The sequence below is a fragment of the Callospermophilus lateralis genome, chromosome 2 (genome assembly GCF_048772815.1).
Source record: "Callospermophilus lateralis isolate mCalLat2 chromosome 2, mCalLat2.hap1, whole genome shotgun sequence".
NCBI classification, from domain to species: domain Eukaryota; kingdom Metazoa; phylum Chordata; class Mammalia; order Rodentia; family Sciuridae; genus Callospermophilus; species Callospermophilus lateralis.
The window spans coordinates 211,251,786-211,273,882 of NC_135306.1; the positions used below are offsets into that span (position 1 = coordinate 211,251,786).

The 22,097-nt window shown below is 54.4% G+C and overlaps 1 protein-coding gene across 3 annotated transcripts in view; it reads left to right on the top strand.

Annotated features, from left to right (window-relative positions):
* Positions 1 to 22,097, top strand: part of Mob2 (MOB kinase activator 2) — a 61,754-nt gene that overhangs the window by 30,859 nt on the left and 8,798 nt on the right. The window contains exon 2 of one of the 3 annotated variants that reach the window (XM_076847803.2): positions 16,254 to 16,381. The exons of 1 other annotated variant lie outside the window; for it this stretch is intronic. In XM_076847803.2, coding sequence (XP_076703918.1) covers positions 16,272 to 16,381 — 110 coding nt within the window. In that variant the 5' untranslated portion in view covers positions 16,254 to 16,271. Of the gene's footprint in view, positions 1 to 4,097; positions 4,172 to 16,253; positions 16,382 to 22,097 lie in introns of those variants that run through there. One more of the 3 variants, XM_076847804.2, reaches the window with a different exon arrangement.

A 22,097-nucleotide genomic window follows, 5' to 3' on the forward strand; every position in this document is an offset into this window, starting at 1 on the left:
CTCTGGATTCAGGATGCTGAAGGATGGTTGAGTCCTCAGGTGCTGTCCGTGACTCTTGCTTGTGTGGCAGCTCTGTTTTTTTTTTTTGTCTCTGTGGTCTACATGGAGACCCATGTGGCATTGACTGCCTTGACGCTGGCAAGCAAAAGGGGCCTTTCTCAGGTCATCCAGGCCATTTCCATTAATGGAGTAGTGGCATTTCATCTTCCAGGGCAGAGCCTGACTGAAGTTACTGGGTGTCTGGGGAGCCTGGGGCCTGTCCCTGGCAACTTCCGTTCTGTCTGAAGACAGAGCAGAGCTATTGGTTGTTGTAAAATCACCCATGTACAAAGCAATTGAGAGGGGCTGGGTTTGAGCCTCAGCACCACATAAAGTAAATAAACAAAATAAAGGTCCATCCTTAACTAAAATAAATAAATAAATAAATAAACAATTGAGAAAGTAACAAACCCTGTAACTGTGTCCAGTGTAAATATGAAACCTCACAAATTTAGTTGTCACCCTCTTCTTGTTCATGTTTTTGAACGTTCTATTTTTGAGGGTTGGACTGTGTAGGACCAAGCACACACAGGAGAGCTGTTCTCAGTGTGCCTATCTGTGGTTCTCACCAGTGAACACACAGCACCCATGGCAGAAGACCAGCCACACCCATGACCCTTCTCAGCCCCAGAGGTGCTGGCTCTGTTGGTCCAGTGCCAGGGACTGCCTTGCCTGTTGGGGACTTTGCATGGATGCTCAGCGTTGCCTCTACTCCCGTGGTCCCCAGGCTCTCCCTGGTGGCAGGTGCAGTCAATTTCCTTGAGTGGGGTGCTCTGTGCATGTGACTTGGCTTACTTAAGAGTTATAACCTGGCCCTGGTGACTGCCCCTCTTGATTCTGTGTCCAGAGTGTGAGTGCTGTCACTGAAGTTTTAACTTGTGTTTCCTGATGACTGATGATGTAAGACACCTTGTCATGTGCTTCTTAGCCATTCCTCCACCTTTGGAGAAATCTCCATTAAAAAGCTTTTGCCTACTTTTATACTGGGCTTGTAATCTTAGTCTTGACTTTGGCAGTTCTTTATCTGTTGTGGGTATGTCTTTTATCAGCTATGCTTTTTGCAAATTTCTTCTAATTTGTGGCTCTTCTACTTAATGGTGTCTTGAAGCACAAATGTTCTTGGCTTCAATGAAGCCCAGCTTACCAGTTTTCCTGGCATGGGCTGTGCTTTGGTGGCTTGCTCCCCTGTGTACAGGACTGAGCTCTTAGTCTTCCTGTTCCTAGGCTGAGTCTCCTCTCCCCATGTTCCCTTTCTGCCTGTCTACAACTGTTCCTAGCACGGGGCACTTTCTACCGTGGCAGGCAGGCTTGGGAGAGCTGAAGCTGGACTGTAACACCCACTCATCCTGAGCTTAACATTTTAGGCATCCAGTTGTTTCATGGGCTCTGCTTTGGGGCTTTCTGCATCCATGCTCTGAAACTTTCTCTTTTTACCCTCTTGGACCTTGATGCTTTAGCAATGGAAGCATGTTGAGCTGCAAGAAGCCACACTGGGGCCTCTTTCTGAATGTGTGGACCTGGGGCTTACCCAGCCATTTGGAAACTGTCTGTTGTGCCAGTTTAACAAAAATGAAAGGAGAGCAGTCCAATGGAGGCTGGTCTTTGAGGCTGGCAGTGGTGAGCCCTCTTCTGGGAAGGCTGTCAGTGGCCTGGACACCTGGGTGGGTGAAGAGCTGAAGTCAGGAGCACGCTGGAGCACTGGAAGTGGGCCATCGAGTGTCTCAGCTCCTCTGCTCAGCCACCCACTCATCTCCCTGCATTCCCAGGATTGCTGTAGGTGCTGGGAATGCTGAGAAGGAAGCAGACTTCTGGTGGGGTGATGGGGCGGGGCCAGCAGCACACAGAAGCTCCTTTGCAGGTGGCTGTGTTGTGAAGAGAGGTGCGGAAGGCACCGGCCAGCATGTCAGCAGATCCTCCAGGCCCAGGCAGGGAGGCCTGCATGCAACCACTTGCCCAGGCCTTGGGGTCTCAGGCTGAGGAGGCAGGGAAAGAGCATTAGAAAGAACAAACAACACACAGTGGGCACAGAGAATACAATATCCCCACAAGCACACACAGCTTAGCAGTGTACTGGCCCATAAGTGTCCACACAAGGCTGGGCAGTGCAGATACTGTTCTGGGAGGCTTATTGGTGAGAAAAATTACAAATTGGGGTGGATTATGAGCTGGAGAACGCCTTACCCACTTGTTGAGGTTCCTTTCTGTTCGTGCACTGTTTGTGGTTTCTCCCACTGTGCCCCTATGCTGATGATGAGGAACTTGGCGGCACTGGGGCCTGTTTGTTGTGGACCTTTCTCACCACCGCTCTGTCATGTGTACTGTGTGCTGTCAGCATCTGGAGGGTCAGGAGGAGCCATTGAGATGGTGAACAGAAGGGCACTGTGCATGTAATTCTGATGTGTAGATGTCCCATGCCTTGGCTTCTCCTAGGCGCCAGCATCATGCCAGCTGCTACCTATTTAAAATGAGAAAAAGGATTATGGCCCTGTCTCCCAGGGTCTGCAATCCAAGACCTCAGGGGTCTGGAGCCTTCCAGCTCTGGGAGTCTGTCTTGGCTAGGTCTGGAAGCACCGTTGACAGTGCCCGATTGAGCATCTGTTAGCAATAACCAGGCAGGTCGAGGGCTGCAGGTATAGGCTGCCCTGGGGCTTGCTCTTCTGTGTACTCCTGTGCCTTCTTTGGGGGCAGGCCTTGGTCAGATGCTGGGCAGACCTCTCATTTGCCCTGTTTGGTTCCTTTCTGGGAGTCTTTCTTGTTTTGTTTTTTGGTGGTGCTGGGGATTGAACTCAGGGTCTTATTCATGTAAGGCAACCCCCCTACCAACTGAGCTACATCCCCAGCCCCTTTTCTGGGAGTCTTGCTGAGTCCTGTCCTGGCTCTCCTGGCTTCAGAAGCCACTTGGGACCCGGGACCAACATTCACAGGCATGCATGTCTGTTTCTGAAATGCATGTTCGTGTTTCCTTGAGTGAAGAAACAAGAGGAGAACAGCTTCAAAACTCAAATAAAAGTCTAGCTGCCCTCCGCCGTCTTTCAGTTGTTTTTGATGCATTTCTCCTGCCACCTGGGCTCGAGAGGAAGGCAGCCTGAGTGTGAGTGCCAAGCTCCCCTCACTGCCAGGGGTTCTGTGCGAGGCCCACTCCCGGCTCAGGTTGGGGAGAGCACCTGTGGCAGACAGTCACTTGCTGCCCAGCACATGCAGGGTCCCAGGGAGCCAACTTCTTTGCTTCTCTGGAGTGTCACCCATGGTCCACACAGTCATCAGACTGGAGAAGCCACTTGGTGTTGCACCTGGTCCTCACACCCAGGGCATGCTCATCCTGCCTCTCTCACTGAGCTGCTGTGGGGCTGACCTGTGGTCAAGGAGCAGGGTTTGGGTCTGGCCCAGGTACTATGCAGATGACACCCCTTGGCCCAATGAGGGTGGACACTCCATGGCCTGCAGGGTAGGGGCCAGGAGGTGTCCTGGGTTCCCAGGTGTGCTGCTGTGGTCATCCTGGACCAGTTCTCTGCTGCCTCCACCCCTCTGCACTGTGGGGCTGCCTATGCTTCCTAAAGGGAGCTGTGGGACAGAATTCACAGCGGAGTGTCCTGTTACTACCCAGGGTCCTTCAGTGCCATCTGTTCACAGCCCCTGGGGCAACTGGACGAATAGGTACTGGGAGCCTCAGGCTGTGGAGCACCCTGTGTATAGGCGCTGTTTGGGGCCTTTGAGGCCAAGTGGGCTTCAGAAAGCTGCCTTCCCTCTGGCTGGAAGGGCACAGCCCATCATGTGATGGCTGGCCTCCTGGGCAACTGAGAAAGGCCATGGGGTCCTCTGGGGTTGAGCAGACAAAAGACCTTGCCCACCTCCACCTGTTGCCCTCTGGATCCTGGTGCCAAGGTGTGCTAGGCGAACACCTCCCTCCAGGAACGCCTGCTCCCAGCAGTGGGCGGTGCTCTTCTCCACCCAGCTGTCTGACTACTCTGACTCTTGATAACTCAGGAAGGCAGGGAGAGCTGCTGCAGTCAGAAAAGCCACACCGGTGTGCTTCCCGTGCTGAGCTGGGGTCAGTGGTCGCCCTGGAGTTCTTCCTGAGAGCACTCTTCCCAGTCATGCGGCCTGCAAGGAGCAGCTCCTACAGCCTGGCCAGGTGCGTTCCTCATGAGGCCAGCCCCCTACCCCTTCCAGTGCCAGCTAGGAGCTCAGGGCCTGTGGGTGCAGTACTAATTGGAATATAGGCAAGGTTAGTGGATTTGGCTGGCATGTCATTGGGGGGCACATGGGCTTTGTGTCAGTGACAGCAGGGCTCTGAAGTGACTACTTTGACACACGGTCTGGGCTTCTTGGGTTGGGTAGCTCTGGTGTCCTGGGAGCTTGTCCAGTGGTACAGGCCACATAGAGATGTGTGGCGGTGCTCCTGGGTGAGGGCTGCTTAGGCACCAGCCATGCTGGAAGCTGCACTGGGGCTACCTGAGGAGAGGAACCCCAAGCCTGAGGAAGGAGCAGCCTGGGAGCATCAGTCTGCTGCCTGGTGACTGAGGGGCTGCCCATCTCCAACTCTAGGTGGGCTAGGGTTGAGGTGTAGGCTTAATGCTTCCCCATGGAGGTGAGCAGGCATCCCGTGTGGTGAGCATCTCCAGTGTGGTCAGGAAGGCCACCTAAGTGGGGGGGTCAGGAACTTGACTCCAGCTCTGTCAGGCTCATGTCTAAGTATCTGCAGATCCAGCTGCTTATCTGTCCACCACCTCAAACTGCTGTCCCACCTTCTAGTACCTTTCCTGCCCCCTGGCCTATGTGATCTCAGATCTCCTAGTAAGTCCTGCCAGGGGCTGCCCATGTTCTTGGATGTGGTCCAGACCTCACCTGGCCTTACCCACACCACTCTCCAGATGGACCAGGCTCTCTAGGTTCCTCCTGTGTTCCATACCCCTCTTCTAGCTGTGCGCAGAGCCCACCTCTTCCCAGCCTGAGCCCACCCCTCAGGGCTCTCTGGCCCCCAGTCCTGCCTTGCCTTCCTCTTCCCACAGCCTGAAGTGGTTGACATCACCGTTGAGCTCTGGCATTACCAGTCCTGGGTTGTGGTTGTGGTGGGCTCTCAGTGAGGAGAGGGCACAGAGGGTGGAGGGCTGAGTGGCTCCCGCATGGCATTCCACTCAGCCACGCGAGGCTCCCAGGGCAGACCAGGCGTGGAATGGCTGTGGCCCAATGCCCAACTCAAGCTGTGGGGAGCCCTGGCAGCCATATGCTCTTCTTGTACACCTGGTACACTCAGGGTGCCATGGGCTGCTGGTGGTCCCACCTGTGGGGCACCCTTGGCCTGGCCACTCCAGTGCTGTCTGTGGCAGGTGCCTGCTTCTGGGAGTGTCTCGGGGTCCAGGTGTTAGTGGCTTTCCAAGTTAAAGGCCTGTAAAGCCTGAGGCTATGCCTGGTCAGTGCAAGGCTACCCCCCCGCCCACAGTGGCTAGCAGGTCACTCCTTAGATTGGGGGTCTGCAGGACCCTGGGAGGCTCCTTCTGTAGATGGGAACTGACCCTGGGCCTGATAGGCAGGCCTTCCCCTCTGGGGGTGCCCCCATTCATGGTAGTGGGGGCTGGAGGAAGGTGGGGCTATGGACCGGGCCTTCCTTGCCTAGGGCTGAGTGGGCCCCAATTGGCCTGGCTGTGTGCAGCCTGTGTCTTGCTGGGCCTGAGGACAGCCCGACAGCAGAGCCCTTGAGCCTCTTTTCCAGTTGGTTCCATCACAAAGGCATGTTCATGTCTCTCCCCCTGGCCTGCTTCTCTTCTTCAACAAGCACCTCTTTGGTGCCACATATGGGGTAAAACACAACACGTGGCACCAGTCCTGGCAGTGAAGTCCGAGAGAGTTGCCAAGGCAGGCCCAAGGCCCTCCCTCCTGGGGCTCTCAGTGCAGCAGCGCAGCCTTGTAGCAGGTGAGATCCCGTTTTACAGACCTTCCCCTGTCCCTGTGTCTTGCTGCAGCCATGGGAGCCATGCCCGGTCCCAAGGGGACCAGAGGTGTGTGGCTTCTGAAGGTCAACTTTCCCCACATGCCAGAATGGACACTCAGAGATGTGGTCTGCACGGGCAGTTTGAGCCCCTGGTGAGCCCGTGGCAGTAGGTCCACAGAGGTATACTGCCTGGAGCAAGGCCTGCCCTCCCCTGTGTTCCTAGTCTTGGCCAACCTGTAATTAGAGTCTGCAGCTCCTGGCTTGACCATCTCGGCCTCGGAGGCACCTATGGCACTGCCCTACGTGCCATTAGGGAACCAAAGGGACAGAACATGGGGTTGGTTCAGGCCCTGTAGGACTGACTGGGGAAGATGTTGAAAGTGGGAAGACAGGTTTTGGTTCACTTGATTGTGGTTTGACTTTCTCATCACCCACCCATAACCTTGTGCTTAAAGGGCTAATTTCTGGCCTTGATACTAATTTCCTGTTTTGAGTGCTGGGAATACCGTGGGCATGAGGGCCCTTCCTAGAGCTCTCCATCCCAACAGGACAACATGCCAGTCTGTGGAGTGGAGGGTGAAGGGCAGGATGGGGTGGAGGTCCCTTGGGGGATTGCTTCTGAGCCAGAGACCTGCAGGACTGAGTCACAGGATGTGGGATATTACAGAGGTAGGGACCTGAAGGGCAGTTGAGGCCACTGATAGGACTTGAGCTTATTCTCTGCAAGATCTGGGGGCCATGGAGGATTCTGAGCAGAAGGATGGGATTGAGTAAGTGCAAGGATCATGCCCACAACCCTGAAGAAAGGCAGGAGGGGAACCTTCCTACTGCACTGATGACTGAGAGCTCACTGGTGCCTGGCTCAGGGACATGGGGGAGAGATTGATCCTGGTGTGCTTTGTTGACCGAACCATCAGGGTCCCTCAATTGTTGGGATGTGGAGTCCATGAAGGGCACCAGGGAGGACTCCTGAGCAACTGGGAGGATAGAGCAGGTCTCTGGTCTGGAGGGGATGGCCACATGTGAGCAGCCAGTGGGTACCTCGCAGGGCATCATGGGGGTCATGTAGGGGCTCAGTGAGGAGGGCCTATGGAATGGCTTTTCTTTTAAATCTCCACTGGGTTTACTTGATATTCAGCGAACATCCCATGTGGACCTCCAGGGTGTCCTGGTCTTCCAGGTGGCGCTGCTCTCCTTAGCAGCTCCCTACACTGCAGGTGGTACTTGGCTGAAGACTTGGTGGGTTCTTGGCAGCTCACTCTCAGGAGAAGAGAAGGCCCTGAGACCTCTAGCATGTGCCCTCCCCAGACCTCCAGTTTGTCTCTCAGCTGAGGCACACTGGACTCCATGGGGTGCCCCTGTGTGTCTCCCAGCTCGGGCACACTGGACTCCGTGGGGTATCCCTGCTGTGCAGACTCCATCAGGCAGGAGATAGGGTACAGGGGACACTGTGTGGTTCCTTTTTGTGAGGGCCATTGTCTGATGTTCATCAAGGGTCTTGAGGACCGTCATTTCACATTTTACCCACTGGAAGGGAGTGTTGTTTCAGGTGGAAGATTAATCCTGGTCCCTGTGGCTCCAATGGCAGCAAGTGGGCCACTCTTTTTTTTTTTTTTTTTTTTGAGAGAGAGAGAGAGAATATCTTTTTTATAGATGGACACAACACAATGCCTTTATTTTTAGGAGGTGCTGAGAATCGAACCCGGGTCCCGTCCATGCTAGGCGAGCACTCTACCGCTGAGCCATGATCCCAGCCCCAGTGGCCACTCTTTTGTTCCATTGAAAGGTGTGTTCACTCCATAACTGCTCGATTCACTAAGCTGTTCTTGTCACTCACTTGGTTTGGAATCTGCCTCCATCCCTCTCCCACCCAAGTTCTAGCCACACCTGGCCCTTTAGCCCTGAGACCGGCAAGGCCAGGTACATTGCAGATGGGGTGCCACAGATATTACTCGTCTTCTGTGACATGTGAACGTGGGGCGGGGGCTCCTCGGATCAGTTTCCCTTTACTCCCTCCGTGGTAATCCCACGTAGAGGTGTTGGAGTCCTGGCTGTGCAGCTGCACCCAGCTTTGTGCCCACAGACCATGCTGCTGGAGCTGCTGGACCAGGCTGGCTCCTTTGTTGCTCTGCAAGCAGGCCTGCACCACTGCCTAGGAGCAAGACTCAAGCCAGAGCTGTCCTTTCCAGGCCCCGCTGATGCCAAGTGGGAGGGAGGCGGGAACCCACACAGGCTGGGTTGAGACACACAGCTCGACCTCGGGATCTTTACAGTTGATCACATCCTTCTTGCCTGGAGGTTGCACCCAATTCTGTAGGCATTGCCACAGTCATCGGCAGTCATAATCTAGACTTTCTCTTAAAAATGGACAGGAGGTGCGATGAACTCTCACTTCAAGTGCTCTGTTGGCCCTCCTGCCAGATCTTCAGAGCATTTGCATTCTTATCTCCCTGGGTGCCAGGGAAGTTAGAACCTGCTCCTTGTCACCTCATGCCCCAGGCTTCACACCCAGCAAGAGCTCCTGGGAGAGGGAAGAAGGGGAGCTTCCGAGAACATTGACAGCTTCCTGAGGGCTCGCTGAACAATAGACAGGGGTGGTCAGGCTGGCTTGGACTTGCTGTTGTGTCTTGTTATTCCACTCAAGGTCAGGTATGCCCAGCCTTCCTGGACACCAGATGCTGCGTGCTAAGCAACACAGAGAAAGCCTGTCCTCTCTGGACAGAAAGCTGTGGTGTGCTCGTGAGGGCTGTCTGGGCCAGCTGCCCTTTGCGTGGGTTTTGGCCTGCTGTTCCTAGCTGCCTGGTTTCCAGGGGGTAGGGGAAGAGGAGTGACTGGGGGTTTCTACAGAGGGTCATGGGTGCTGTGGTGGTCACCATCACCCCTCCTCCTGCAGTCTGGTTGGCCACAGATACCCATGCCTCTGCAGAGAATGGATACGGTTACTGGTTGGTGGCTGTGTCCCCAAAACCAGGCATGGGACTGGGAGCCACCCAGGGCAAGCTGTGTGCACACTCAGAAGAGTGGTAGCCCTGGGGTGCTGTGCCACAGCCATCATTGGGAATAGGCCATGTCTGCATTACGGCCCCGTCACAGTGCTCACCTGGCTGCCTCTGGGTGCCCCACGTGTCTGCCTTGAGGTGGGACTCTGAGTCACCCAGCTTTGGTAGCTCTGGCTATTAAGGGAAATTGCCACTGAGGATGAGCCAGGAGAGGGTGGTCAGGGAGGCCTCTCTGAAGGGGCTCTTGCTGAGTGTTCCCTCCATGGGGGCAGGTGATTGCGTGTGCCATTTTCGGGTTCTCCCTTTGCTGGTTCTCCCCACCCACGTTGTTTTGAAACAGATTCTAGTTGTGCCTGACTTCCTTGGTATGCATCTCCACTTGTGTGTGGAGGCAGAGGTGCTTTTCCTCGCTGAAGTGGCACTTCCTGATGGACCTGGGGCATCCAGCACTGTCCACATGTCTGCAGTTTCCTGACTCTTGAAGTGTGTTCAGACAAGGTTCATGTACTGCAGCCGGTTGATGGGCTTTGGGAATCTGTTTTTTAGCGTTACATTTTCAAGTAATTATAAACTCACAAGAACTTGCAACAGCCCAGAGAACCCAGCACCTCCTCAGCTAGCCCCCTGAGGTCCCAGCATCGTGCCAACTGGAGTGGAGTATCGGACTAGCAGGGGTGTTGGCCAGGCTGCGGGCTTTGTCCCTTGCAGTCTCAGTCCACAGTCTCTGCCCTGCTCTTGTCTTTTCTGCATTTGCTGTGTGGGAAGACCAGCTTGCCTTGCCTGTGGGAACCCAGCCTGTCCCTGCTGGTGGGTGCCCGGATCTGATGCATCGTTGATGTTCAGGTTCTTTTCTGGAGGCAGGACAGCTCCATGGGTGATGGTGTCCTCCCAGCAGGAGTATGTGAACATCTGGGGACTTCTGTGGTAATTTCAGCTTCTGTTGTCCTCTGCCTGAAACCTTTCTCTTCTCATTATTCTCATTAGGCCACTGGTGCCATCACTAGGGCTGACCCCTGGCTGTGACACCTATAAGCTCCAACCCTGATCACCTTCCAGAGGCTATGCCATTACACCTGGGCTTTGGGCTTCAGTGTAGGAAATCAGGGGTCAGGGCCAGCGTCATTCTGGGGCAGCAGTTTCTCAAGCAAAGCACGCCAAGGCCTCTGGAAAGTTTGGTCCCTCTGCCTAGTTGAGTGTCTTGTTTGTCAAAGGTCTAAATGAATACAAAAATGGGCTGGGGATGTGGCTCAGTAGATAAGCACCTCTGGATTCAATCCCTGGTTAACCCCCCCCCCCCCCACTGCCAAAAAGAATTTTTTTCCCAAGAGCTGGTATTCCTGGAGACTGGACTCCACTGTTCGGTCCAGTGGTTTGACAGTATGGGTTACTGGCGTTTGATGTGTGGCTTTTCAGCCTGCTTTCTCTCCTTCCTTTATGTAGACTTCTAGTTTTTAAACGCTTGGCATTGAGGACAAAGGATGACAGTCACAGGTTGCAAGCCTTGCTCTGTGATTCTCGTGACTGGGCTCTCCTGCAACCATGTCTGGGAGATACAGGCATCCCTTCATCCCCAAAGCCTCTGAGAACCTTCAGCTTGGCCTGGGGTCTTCCTTCCCTGCTCTCTGGAGAGGTGGCCTGAGCTGGAGGCCCTGATCTTGCTGCTGGTGCCTCCAGTCCACATGATGTCTGTGGGGCTGAGCCATGGAGTGTGCTGTCCAAGTGGTGGTCACCCTGTGAAGTATCACAGCCTGTCCAGCCATCCCCGGCCTCAGACTTCTGGGGTGCTTTATTTCCTGGTGCTGTGTGGTTAGTGCTGTGAGTCTCTGTAGATGGGTGTTTCCTTTCTCTGGTAGGTGCTTAGCCTTGGAGTCACTGGTTTGCAGAGGCATGTTTAACTTTAAAAGAGGCTTCCAGCTAGATCCCAAAATAGTTGTGCCATGTCCTGCTCCTGCCAGCACTGTGTGAGCGCTGTGGTTGCTCTGCCTCTCGCTGAGGTCAGGTATTCCAGGTCTGTTTGGCTCCTGCTGTCCTGTAAGTCTTCAGTGGCATCTCATGGCGGGGGGGGGGGGGGGGGGGGACGACTTGCATTTCCCCAATACCCAACTGCCGTGCAGAGCACTCTAGCTCTGCCAGTGTCTTTGTAAGTGTCTTTTTGGTCTTTTGTCCTTGAAATTGGGCTTTTTATCATTGAGTTGTGGACTGCTTTACGTAGTCTAGATAGAACTTGTTAGATACATACAATTTGTGGCTTGCCTTTGAGTGTTTTTAAGTGTTGGAGTAAGGCTGTTTATTTGCTTATTTATTTATCTGTGGTGCTGGGGGTAGAGCACAGGCCTCGGGCATGCTGGTCAAGGGCTCTGCTCCTGACCTATATCCCAGCTCTTGCCTATTCATTTTTTAATGGTGATTTGAATAGAAATGTGTGTGTGTAAATCTTGGTGAAGTGTACCCCACCCATGTTTTCTTTGTGGTCAGTGCTGTTGAAACTCCACAAGACTTCACCCACTCTGAGCTGTAACACGGCCTCTGGCCCGTGTGTGTGTAAGGCAGGGCTGGAGGGTGTTGGTTAGGCCTGGTGGTACTCAGTTTTCTCAGCACTCTTATTAAAAAGACACTTTCTCTTCCGATGGAGTGATTCCACCCTCTGTTAGAGTCCAGTTCAGCACAAAAGTATGATCAGTTCTGAAGCGATGTTCTGCTAATCCATCTGAGTTGGTGTCAGCAGCACAGGGTTTTTGATGTGATAGTCGTAGATGGGTCTTAAAATGGGTGTGAGACCTTCCGTGTGGCTTCCCTTTGCTAGAATGGTTGATTATTCTGGGTCCATTTACATTTCCATGTGCACTGCAGAATCCTGTTAATTTCTAAAAAATGTAAAATAAATTGTGTTGGATTTTGGTAGGGTTGTGCTGAGTCTGTTGGATTAGGAAAATTGACATCTTAACAATATTGAGTCTTCCAATCTGTGACAGTGGTATTTTTGTTTATTACTTAGGTCTTTAATTTCTGTGTTGCTTTGTACTTTCAATGAGAGCTTTGTACAGTTTTTGTTGACATTGCTCTTATATTAGAAAGTTCAGTTGTAAATAAGAATCTTGTAAGCTTTCTTGTGTTTGCTGCTGCTAGGAGCCCCTGTGAGTGTCCTTTCACACTGGCCTGGCTTCCTGTGGGTTAGCTAAAGGTCCTGGGCAGCTCCAGCAGGTGCACGGGTTCCCTGGGTGTTTCTGTCCCGAGCACACCCACCTATCACTTTCCAGGACTCTGTCCTCCTGCAGGGCCAGGACCAGCAGAACAGTGCTGTGCAAGGGGGCAGGAACCTTGCCTGACCCGAGGGAGGTCCCGCCTTTCAGCCGGGCCTTTGGTGTCTGCTTGGAGTTTTTGTGGGTGCCCTTTGTCAGTTGAGAACATTCCCTCCTGTTCCTGGCTTGCCAGAGGTTGGCGTGAGTATTTTGCCACGCAGTCCTTCTGCACGTTGTTTTATTTATTTTTGATAGAACTGTGATGGTCCTGTTTTGTTTTCTCTTCCACTACTGTGATGAATCACACAGGCTGACTCCAGACGTGGCCCAGCTCGTACCACAGCATGGTTCTGGTGTGTTGGCAGTGAGCTTGTGGGTGTCCTGTGGTGGGGTCTGCACCTCTGTCCTGAAGCTGCTGCTCTGCAGCCGTCTTGCAATACCTGCCTTTGCCCAGAGGTCATGATGGTCCTCTCCTTCCTGAGAGCGTGTGTCCCTTCCTGATGCACTTGGCAGGCTTTGTTCGGCAGACCCTACACCTGGCTTCTTCACTCCAGGAAGCTTTTTAGCATAAGGTTGACCCTTCTACTTTCACATGTGGTCTGATTACTCAGCCTGTGAGGGGCCTCTCTGCATCCCACCTCCTGTCAGCCTCTGATTACCTGTGGTGCCTGTTACCCTCTTACTGCCTGTAGGGTCCTAGTCCTGTCCCCTTGAACATCTGATGTGGGAGTTCATGTTCGGTCCCAGCCCCCCCCCCGCCCCCTTGCTCCACTTCTCTAGCTGGGACATGGGCTTTGCAGAAGTCAGGGCTGACTTTGAATGTAATTCTTCATCATTGCTTTGAGGATTTCTGCCCTTTGTTTCCTCTCACTTACTTTGTATTTGATGTGCATATTTTCCTTAGCAGTGGCTGAGAACTGAACTCAGGACTTCTCACATGCCAGACAAATGCTCTACCACTAAGTTAAATTCCCCAGCCCTTTTAAATTTTATTTTGAAATAGTTCTCACTAAGTTGCCGAGGCTGGCCTTGAACTTGCCATCCTCCTGCCTCAGCCTCCTGAATTGCTGGGTGACAGGTGACCACAACACCACTCATGGTGGTCATGTTGGTCATTAGTTTTAAGCCTTTACTTCAAATATAAACTGGAATGTCTCCTACACACTGGAACGGCTGACCTCTCTTGTGCCTGTGGGCACTTGCTGCCTCCACAGTTCTCAAGCCCACCTCTTGTTTTACACCATGATTGGAAAGCATGTGGCTCTCCCAGAAAGCTCTTCCTGGGGTGGGGGTGGGGGTAGGGTTGAAATGACCCTTGCAGTGATGGGCCCTAGCTGGGGACGTCAGGGTGAACCTCTGGCTTAACACACAGTAGATGCAGGTGTTCACTCAGAGGGAGGTTCAGCAGTAGGTGTGTGTACACACACACACACACACACACACACACACACACACACGGCTGCATGCTGTGGTGAGAGTGCCTAGAAACCACACCCCAGCGCAACTCACACACCCATGATGGGATCTCAGTTTTTAATATTCTGCAGTAAAGGAACCAGGACTCCTTCAAGAAGGGGCTGATGTCAGGGCTGGGGCAGGGAGCATCCAGGATGAGCCTGAGCTTCCTATACTGCCAGAGGGTGAGGAAGGGCCCAAACCACACTCACAGTCTGGGGCTCAGGGACCTGCTGGAGAGCTCCTGGGCCTTGCATCCCAGCGAGTGCAAGACCAACACCTGTGCCTCCACATGCAGCCAGGTTTCTATGTGGGGAGATCTCCAAGGGAGTCAGACGTGAGGTGTGACTCCCACCATTACCTGTGTCTCTCCAGCGCCACCTCCTTTCCAGAAGGGGAAAGTTGCTTTACAATGGACACCTAACAGACTGACCTCAGCCAGGTCAGGGGCAGCGTCACAGTGCTGAGAAGGGTTGACAGTGGGGACCCTGTATGGGGGTCACGAGAAGGGCACTTTTTCTCTGGGGTTCTCCCCAAAACCACAGCCTCAGTCCAGCTCTGAGAAAATGCCAGGCAAATTCAACTCAGAGGTTCCCAGTGGTACCCTTGACCAGTCCTCCTCAAAATTTCTCAGGTCATCAATAAAAAATGAACTCTCCTAACCAAGAGGAGCCCCAGGAGGCAGGACCACATGTCAGGTGGGTCCTGGGACAGAAAGGGGTCCAGAGGGAAATGGAGGGAATGTGAGTCAGCTGTGGGCTTAGCTAGTAACAATGTCTCAACATTGACTTTAGCTAGTAACAATGTATCCATGTTGACTTTCTTCATTTTAAAAAATGCACAATGGTGGTATAAGGGGTTACCTGGAGATTCTGTCCTCTATCTTTACAAATTTTCTGCAAATCTAAATCTGTTCTGAAACTATAAGCTCATTACAAATAAAATACTTGCACATATGCAAGCTCATGGCTCTGTGTGTCCTGCCCTACCCGTGTTAATCCAGCCTGCTCTTGTCCACCCTGATCTGTGCTCTCTGCTCCCAGCATGCTCCTTCGCTGGCTTTGCCTTGAGGGTGCTGGGGCTACACCTTTTCTAGGGGAAAGGCCAGACCACATCAGTGCCTGAGTAGCCCTGCCTGGGCAAGTGTGCTCATCTTCTCGGCTGGGCGCTCTGGTTATCCAGTTTTTAGTCTTCTGGTTGCCCCAACTTGGGTGGGCAGTAGCTCCTGCTCTCTACACTGCAAGGAAGAAACAGGGACCCTCCGGCAGCACCTGTGCACCCTGGCTGCTGCTCTCAGGAGCTGCCGTGGTATTCCTGAGACTCACTGGGTTGTACCTGGCACTTTAGGGGTACCATGCCCCTCACCTGTGTTGTCTGTGGTCTGTGGCTTGGCTTTGGATGGATGCCCCTCACCCATGCCTGTGTCTCCCTCGCACCATCACCTCATGGCAGTGGATGGTGCATAGCTCTGTGCCCTCCCAGGTGCTTTTGTTGCTGCTGGTGGCCTGGCTGGGAGAGTGGAACCGTGGCCTGGGAACAACTGCCACGTGATGGAGAAGGGAGCCAGCCCGGGAAGTCCTCCTCGCGGTTCCTGGAGAGTGCGAGGCTAGATCTGTGTGTGGCACTGCACTTGCTCTGGTGGAAATGCAGGACCACTGAATCAGAGCCCTCCTGGCTGTTGGGTGTGAGCCTGCCTCCCTCATCTCCCTCTGCTGCTTCCCAGGTGGCTCTATATGCTGTCAGCCTGACACCACCTGCCATCTGCCACAGAGGGGCTCTGCCCATTGGGAGGCTGGGGCAGGGTGTCGGGGTTCACAGGGTGGAGCTCCTGTGAGCTCCTGTGGGCCATACTGTTGCTGCCTGGGGCCCAGTCTGAGAATGAGTGGGAGAGTTGTTCCTGGGGTGTTATTTTCAGGACTTGACTGTTTCTATATGCAGACTAGCCGTAAAGAAGGCCCTAGCCACACAACTTCTCAAGCCCTGGTAGGAAAGCACCCTGGACATTTTTGTAGATTATGGCCCTTGGTGGTGGTGGTCATGGGTGACCATCCATTGTTGCAGGAGTAGCCCCTGCCCAGAGCTAGGTCAGTGCCCTCCAGACACCTCAAGAGCCAGTCTGTCTGACCCAGAGACCCTTGCCCTAGCATCCACCATACCTAGAGTGAGGGTCTCATGTTCACTCTGCAGATGCCTGCCTGTCCCTGGCTTGAGTCTTGCTGAACCAAGCCAAGAAACCAGCAGGATGGTCCCCACCTGCCTGCTGGTTTCTTGGCTTGGCTCAGTGGGCAGTGGGGAGGCTAGGGCTGCATCAACCTTAGGTAGCATTGGAGGGCCCTTACTATGACTGGGGACTGCCCTGTCCCCTCCTCTGGCCATGCTTGGCTCCGCCTTGCCAGCCAGCTCTGCATACTTTGAAAAGGCAATTCAGGCCCTCCCTATTTCCCATTTGGCTAGCCCTGGCAGCCTTTTACTCTGTTGAGGGAGCAACTGTTTGTTTCTGCGGGCCTCCTCATTGGCCCAGAGCGAGGGCGGAGGGCACTTCCGAGGGAGGGAGCCTGGAGCAACAGGCCTGGGCCCTATTTTTCCTCCCAGCTCCGGCTCTCCTTCATCATGCTCAGAGATCACTGCAGTCTCCCCACAGACCGAGCTCTGCTCAGCCAGCCCCCCAAAACTGGACTCCGCTGCAAAATGGTACTTCAGGCAGTCAGCAGAGTGCTCAGGTAATCGCCTTCCCACAGAGGTCCATCTAGGGCAGCTGGCCTGGCCTCAGCTGCCTCCAGGCAAAGCAGCTGGGAGCCCCTGTGCTGTCTCAAAAGTGGGACAGCCAAGGACCAGAGCAGCCGACCCAGTAAGGTTCCCCTTAACTGCCTGTGCTTCCTGCTGCCCTGCAGGTAGCCTTGCCTTGAACCATAGGAGGGAGCTTGCCCTAGTGCCCGCCATACTGGCTCAGTCTCTCAGGGCTTATGGCATCTGACTCCTGCCTGGTCCTCTCCAGATGTTTCTGGACAGCAGGTGCCTCTCACCACCAGCAGGTGTGTCTAGCCTGTTGTTGCTTCCAGTGACTGGCCCCTGGGCAGGGACTTGGGCTGTCTGAAGCAGGAGTGACCCCACAGCCTGTCCTTGAGTGTCCTGGTCCAGAGAAGTGATGTGGGGCACCCTGGGAGTCTGGTGGGAAGTTGGCTACTGAAGGAGTTATTGCCAGAAGTGTTGTTTCTGACATTTTTCTGACCTCCAACCAGCCTGGTGTGTGGGTGTACATGTACATTAGTTAGTGTATGAGTGTGTTGGTGTGAGTTCTGCACCTGGCTACAGTTTCTGGGTGCCTGGGGCTGCGCTAGGATGTGTCAGGTTTCCTTCCCAGGTTTGCCTGTTGTCTCAATAGGTCATCGTTTAAAATGAAAGCAGACACCTTTTGATTCCAGTGTGGGTTTCATTGTAACCAGTGAAACAGGGCTCAGGGCCCCGGTGAGGCTCTGAGGGGACTGCACCTGCTGGTGGTGTCTATCAGGTGGTAGCGAGAGTTCTCAGGCACGTGGCTCCTGTGTCCAGCTGTCTGCAGGCACCGCTGGCTCTTTTCTTGGCTGCAACCTGACCACCTGTCCATCATTGCAGGCAGGGCTTCACAGTGGGAGTAAGTAGAAGGTAGAGAGTGAGCTGTCTGATTTTAATGTGAAAATGTGAGGTTTTGGAAGTGTTTGGGCAAGTTGATGACATAGCTAGTTCCAATCTGGATTAGTGGCTGACATCAGTGGCATTTGGAAGACTGCACACGGATGTCCACAGGTGTATAGTGGGAGCAGATGCTAGGTGAGAGCCAGGGAAGATGGAGCAGCTTCATCTTCCTCATAGCCACCTGGGAAGTCATGGCAGAGGGGACTTCACTGGGGGAAGTCTCCTTGAAAGGGGGCGACTTAGCCAGGCCTTACCCAGGAGCCTCCTTAATAGGCAGGGGTGTGGCAGTGCTGTGCACTTGAGCACTGTGGCTTCGTGGGCTACAGGGGGCACCTGACTCTCCCGGACACATTGGCTGAGGTATCTGGGCATTTCCAGTGGATGGTTCTCTTGCTGTGTCCAGACCTAATAGGCTACTAGAAGCGCACCTGCCTGGGGTGCCAGCTAGAAGAGAGCTCATGGTCCCTTTTGCAGGTGCAGGTGCAGGGAGGAATTGGATGGACCAGGAGGACCTCTGAGGCAGTGGTGGGGGGTGTTGGGCCTGCAGCAATAATGTTCAGGTGTGGGGGGGGCACCTCCCGGATAGAAACATAGTTTATAGACCCCACTGAGACCCGGGGAATCTGGGTGGAGAATGGGCACCCTTCCCTGGGTGTCTGTTGGGCTATCAGGAGGAGCCTGAGAGTGGTTGGCTCCTTACGGGAGGGATGGTCTACCTGGCCTGATGGTAGGGAAGGCCATCTCAGGGCCTCACCTTGCACTTGTCTGTGGGGAGTGCAAGACTCTGAGATGGCACACACTATGCCCTCCTCTTGTCATCCTCTAGCAATAGTGTTTCTTGGACTGAGCTCCAGAACTTGCACTCCCCAACCTTCTGCACCCACCCCTGCCCCCACAACATTCAGCTATGTGGGTCGGGACAAGCAGCAGGTTTGGTAAGGCAAGCACCCTTCCCACTTTCCCTCCAGCTGCTAGAGCCCACCCCTGCCCAGTTCCTGCTTTTTTGAAGTACCCCATAAGGGACCTGCTTGACCTGGTCTCTGGCCTCCAACCTCCTGGGTTGCTGCCACCCACTTCAGGGCCTCCACCCTCTCGGGTTCCCACACCCACTCCCCAGATCCACCCGTGCTTGTCTCTCAGAGAACCTCAGTGTCCTCAGAGGCTGAGGAAGACAGAGTGTGGTGCTCAGAATGGGGACTTAGGGTGAGTATGCAGGTGGCCCAGCTCCAGGCCAGAGGGGGAGTTTCAGACTACCACTTTGGGCACCGTGCTGCTCCAGCACCCACCCGTGCCCCATGCCACTCTAGCTGCACTGGCTCTGTGCCTGGCCCCTGCCTGTCACACGGACGCCATGAAGATTCATTTTGTTTTTAGAACCTGCCAGCTCCTGCTGCTCCTTGGCAAGTGGGTGTGCCAGTGAGGGTGCCCCATAGTGGCAGCAGTACATGCCAGGTGCAGGAAGGCTGGGCATACAGCACAGGCAAGTGGCTGGCAAGAATTGGGGTGATGTTTGTTGGGGTCTTAGAGGACCAGGAGAGGTTGCTGTGGGGGCTGGTGCTGCAGGTGGGGCGTACAGACCCTGGTGTCGTGGAGGACAAGCAGTGATGAAGGCAGGTGTGTGGGAAGCAGGAAGAAGGTGACTCTGGTAGGGCCGGGGCATATTTAAAGAGGGTGGCACCTGACCAGAGGGCCCAACCTCAGCCCACCGCAGGGTGGGAGAGTCTCCTATCTGCCAAGACCACCCAGGAGAACAGAGGCTCTGGGCAGAGCACCCAGGACTAGGTCAGAGGAACCTGGCTAAGCCCAGGAAAGGAAGGCAGGTTGGGCCTGGGCGTGCTTGACTGTCCTGTTGAGGCCCCGCCATCCGTACTTGCAGATTCCTTCCTCAGGCTGAGTCTGGGCCCTATGTGTCCCCTTGGTCCTGTCCTATGGAACCAAGTGAGCCCTGTGATGAGGATCTAGAGAAGCTTGGGCTGGCAGGAGAGTTGTGTACTGGGCTCTGGGCACCTCTGGCCGGTCTTGGGTAATGGGGACCATGAAACTGAGAGAAGAGCTTCAGACATGGTATTGCACTGGCCTGTTTGGTCTGGAAGGGCAGGTTCCAGTGGAAGTAAACCAGTGCCAGTGCCCAGCACAGGCCTGCCTGCTGCTCTCCAGCCACAGCCCGCAGCCTCTGTGGCCCCTCACAGGGGGCCAGGTCCTTCAGGCAGGCACTCCCCTTGCCTGACCCCTCTGAGAACCCAGGTAGAGGCTGCCCTTGGTTCTGGGGCCTGACCCAGCCTTTGTAACAGTGTGAGGTGTGAGGACAGGATGTTGTCCATAGGGCAGCCTCCCCGAGGGGTCCCCAGAGGGACATCTGAAGCCCTGAAACCTTGAAGCCCTGGTTCCTTCTGACAGCTCTGCCTAGTCGCCCATCCCACTGCCTGTAGCTCACAGGGGACAGTTCTTAAGCCATAAAACAAGGAGATTGGTGGCAGCCTGGCCCCACTGCAGCCCACCTGGCCTTGCAGTTGTGGTCCCCCGATGGGAGCTGGGCTCAGCATGTGTCACTGGCCCAAGTGGGACTTGCCTGCAGAGCAAGGTGTGTAGGAGATGATGGTCAGTTTGGTGACAGTGGAGGCTGGCCCCTGGGTCCTGCAGAGAGTCCACCCTGCTGGCATGAGACTGGGCTCATGTGCCCAGCATTGTATTCTAGGCTGGTCTCAGCTTTTTGATTGCTGCATGAACTCAGCTCACGTTGGTGGTCAAAGAGTGGGGGTCAAAGAATTATTGGGGATAGGGAGTGGAAGTGTCCTGAGGACCTCTGCAGAGCGCCTCCTGGACTTGTCCTGGTCAGCAGCTCTGGGAAGGACTGGAAGCTGACTATGTCAGGCCAGAGCTGTGGGGCCCAGAAGCTCTTGCCAGGAACTTTGAGGTGGCCTCACTGTGTGTAGTGCATTCACACTTGTGCCTCAGCCCAGCAGACCCCTGAGTGCGCTCTCAGAGCTTGCTGTGTGTCAGGAGCCCCAGGGCCCCGTCCTGTCCCCTGCCTGGCTCTGGCCACTCCCAGCTCTGCCCTGGAGGCCAAGCTCAGTCGCCTTTTAAGGCGAAGATCTGCCGTGAGAAGCCAAAAGGAAAACATTTCCCTGGCATTCAGGGAACATTTTTCTTTCCTCTTTCTCTTAAGTAAACCATCAGCAATCTTTCAAAATACAAAGGAAAAAAAATAGGACCTGGTCAGAGAGTTACAAAGACCTTTCACCTCCCATGTGGCCTCCCAGGGCTAGTGGAGGTCAGGCACACAGAGCAGACCAGGTTACCTCCCAGGACCACATGCCCTGCTTGGTTGGAATGCTGTGTCCTTGGGATGGGCGGGAAGGCAGGTGCCCAGCCCATGCCCGGCCTGACTTCTATGCTACATCTCTTCTTGAACAGCTAGGGGCAGCAGCTGGCTGTCTACCTCAGGAGAAGCCAGGGTCAGGTTGGTGCCTTCTTTCCTTCCAGAGGCACCAGCAACCCAGAGAGGCATGCTAGGGATGGAGGCCAGGACCACCCTCACCACCCTGCCACTCCATGGTGGTCATGTATTAGCACACTGTTCTTCCCCCAGGGCAGCCCAGGGCTCCCCGCACCCCACCCCACCCCATGGAGCATGTGGTTCTTCCAAAGAGGCACCTTCTGGGACCAGCCCCTTCTGGCAGGGTCTGCACCTCCCCTTACTTCTCTGGCCCACTTTGGCCCCTGATCAGCACCTGTGCTCCTTGCAGCAGGTGGTGTCACTGGGGGAAGGGCAAACTGGGTGCTTACCCTTATCCCTTCATCTCTTCAGTGGAGCCTCAGCACCTCCCTTTCTTTGGTCACAAGGCTTCATGACAAAATTAACTAACACTGTTTTTTCACAATCCTGTGTACCATTGAAGAATTCAGTTGTTCAGATGAGAACCTGAGGCCAGGCTGGAGGGGTTCCCTGCAGGCTCTCAGGCTTCGCGCCCAGGAGTCCCACTGGGAGCCTTAAGATGTCAGAGAGCCTCATGCAGATACTGCCAGCAATTACAGCCTGGTCCCTTGCTGCCACCACCGAGGTCCTTGGAGGCCACTGGGAGACACTCCTGCCTGCCATGGCTTGATGTTAGGCAGCGCCAGCTCAGAAGGCCTTATCTCCTCGCTGCAGGGCAAGGCTGCTGGGCCAGCTGGAGCATCTGCAGGGCCCTTCAGCAGCCACCTTGGGGAGACCAGTATGGAGGCTTCAAGTAAAAGCTCTTTGCTCCTAGTCACATTTTTGCCCAGGCAGACTTTGCCACATGACAGAGAGAGACTGTCAGAGGAGTCTCCTGGCTGGCCTTAGAGGCTGAGAACTTGGGCCAGGCGTTCCCAGCCAACAGGGCACTCTGGTAGGAGCACCCCATCTCAATGCCTCTTAGAAGCTTGTAGGTGGAAAAGCCTCTCGTGTGCAGGCTCAGTGCTGCCACTGCGTTTACTGGAGCAGCTGGTCTGGAGGAGGTGACCATCTGCAGGACCTGAGCATGCTCTGCATGGTGGCTTGGATGCTGAAGTTTACCCAGTTCAAATGAAAGCAAGATACTTTTAAGATATATTTATTCATTTAAAAATAGCCATAGGATATGGCTCAGTGGTAGAGCACTCACCTAGCACATGTGAGGCCCTGGGTTTGATCCTCAGCATTGCATAAAGATAAATAAATACAGGTATTGTATCCATCTACAACTAAAAAAAAATATTTTAAAAAATTAAAATGGCCATAACAAGCCTACTGTGTGTTAACAT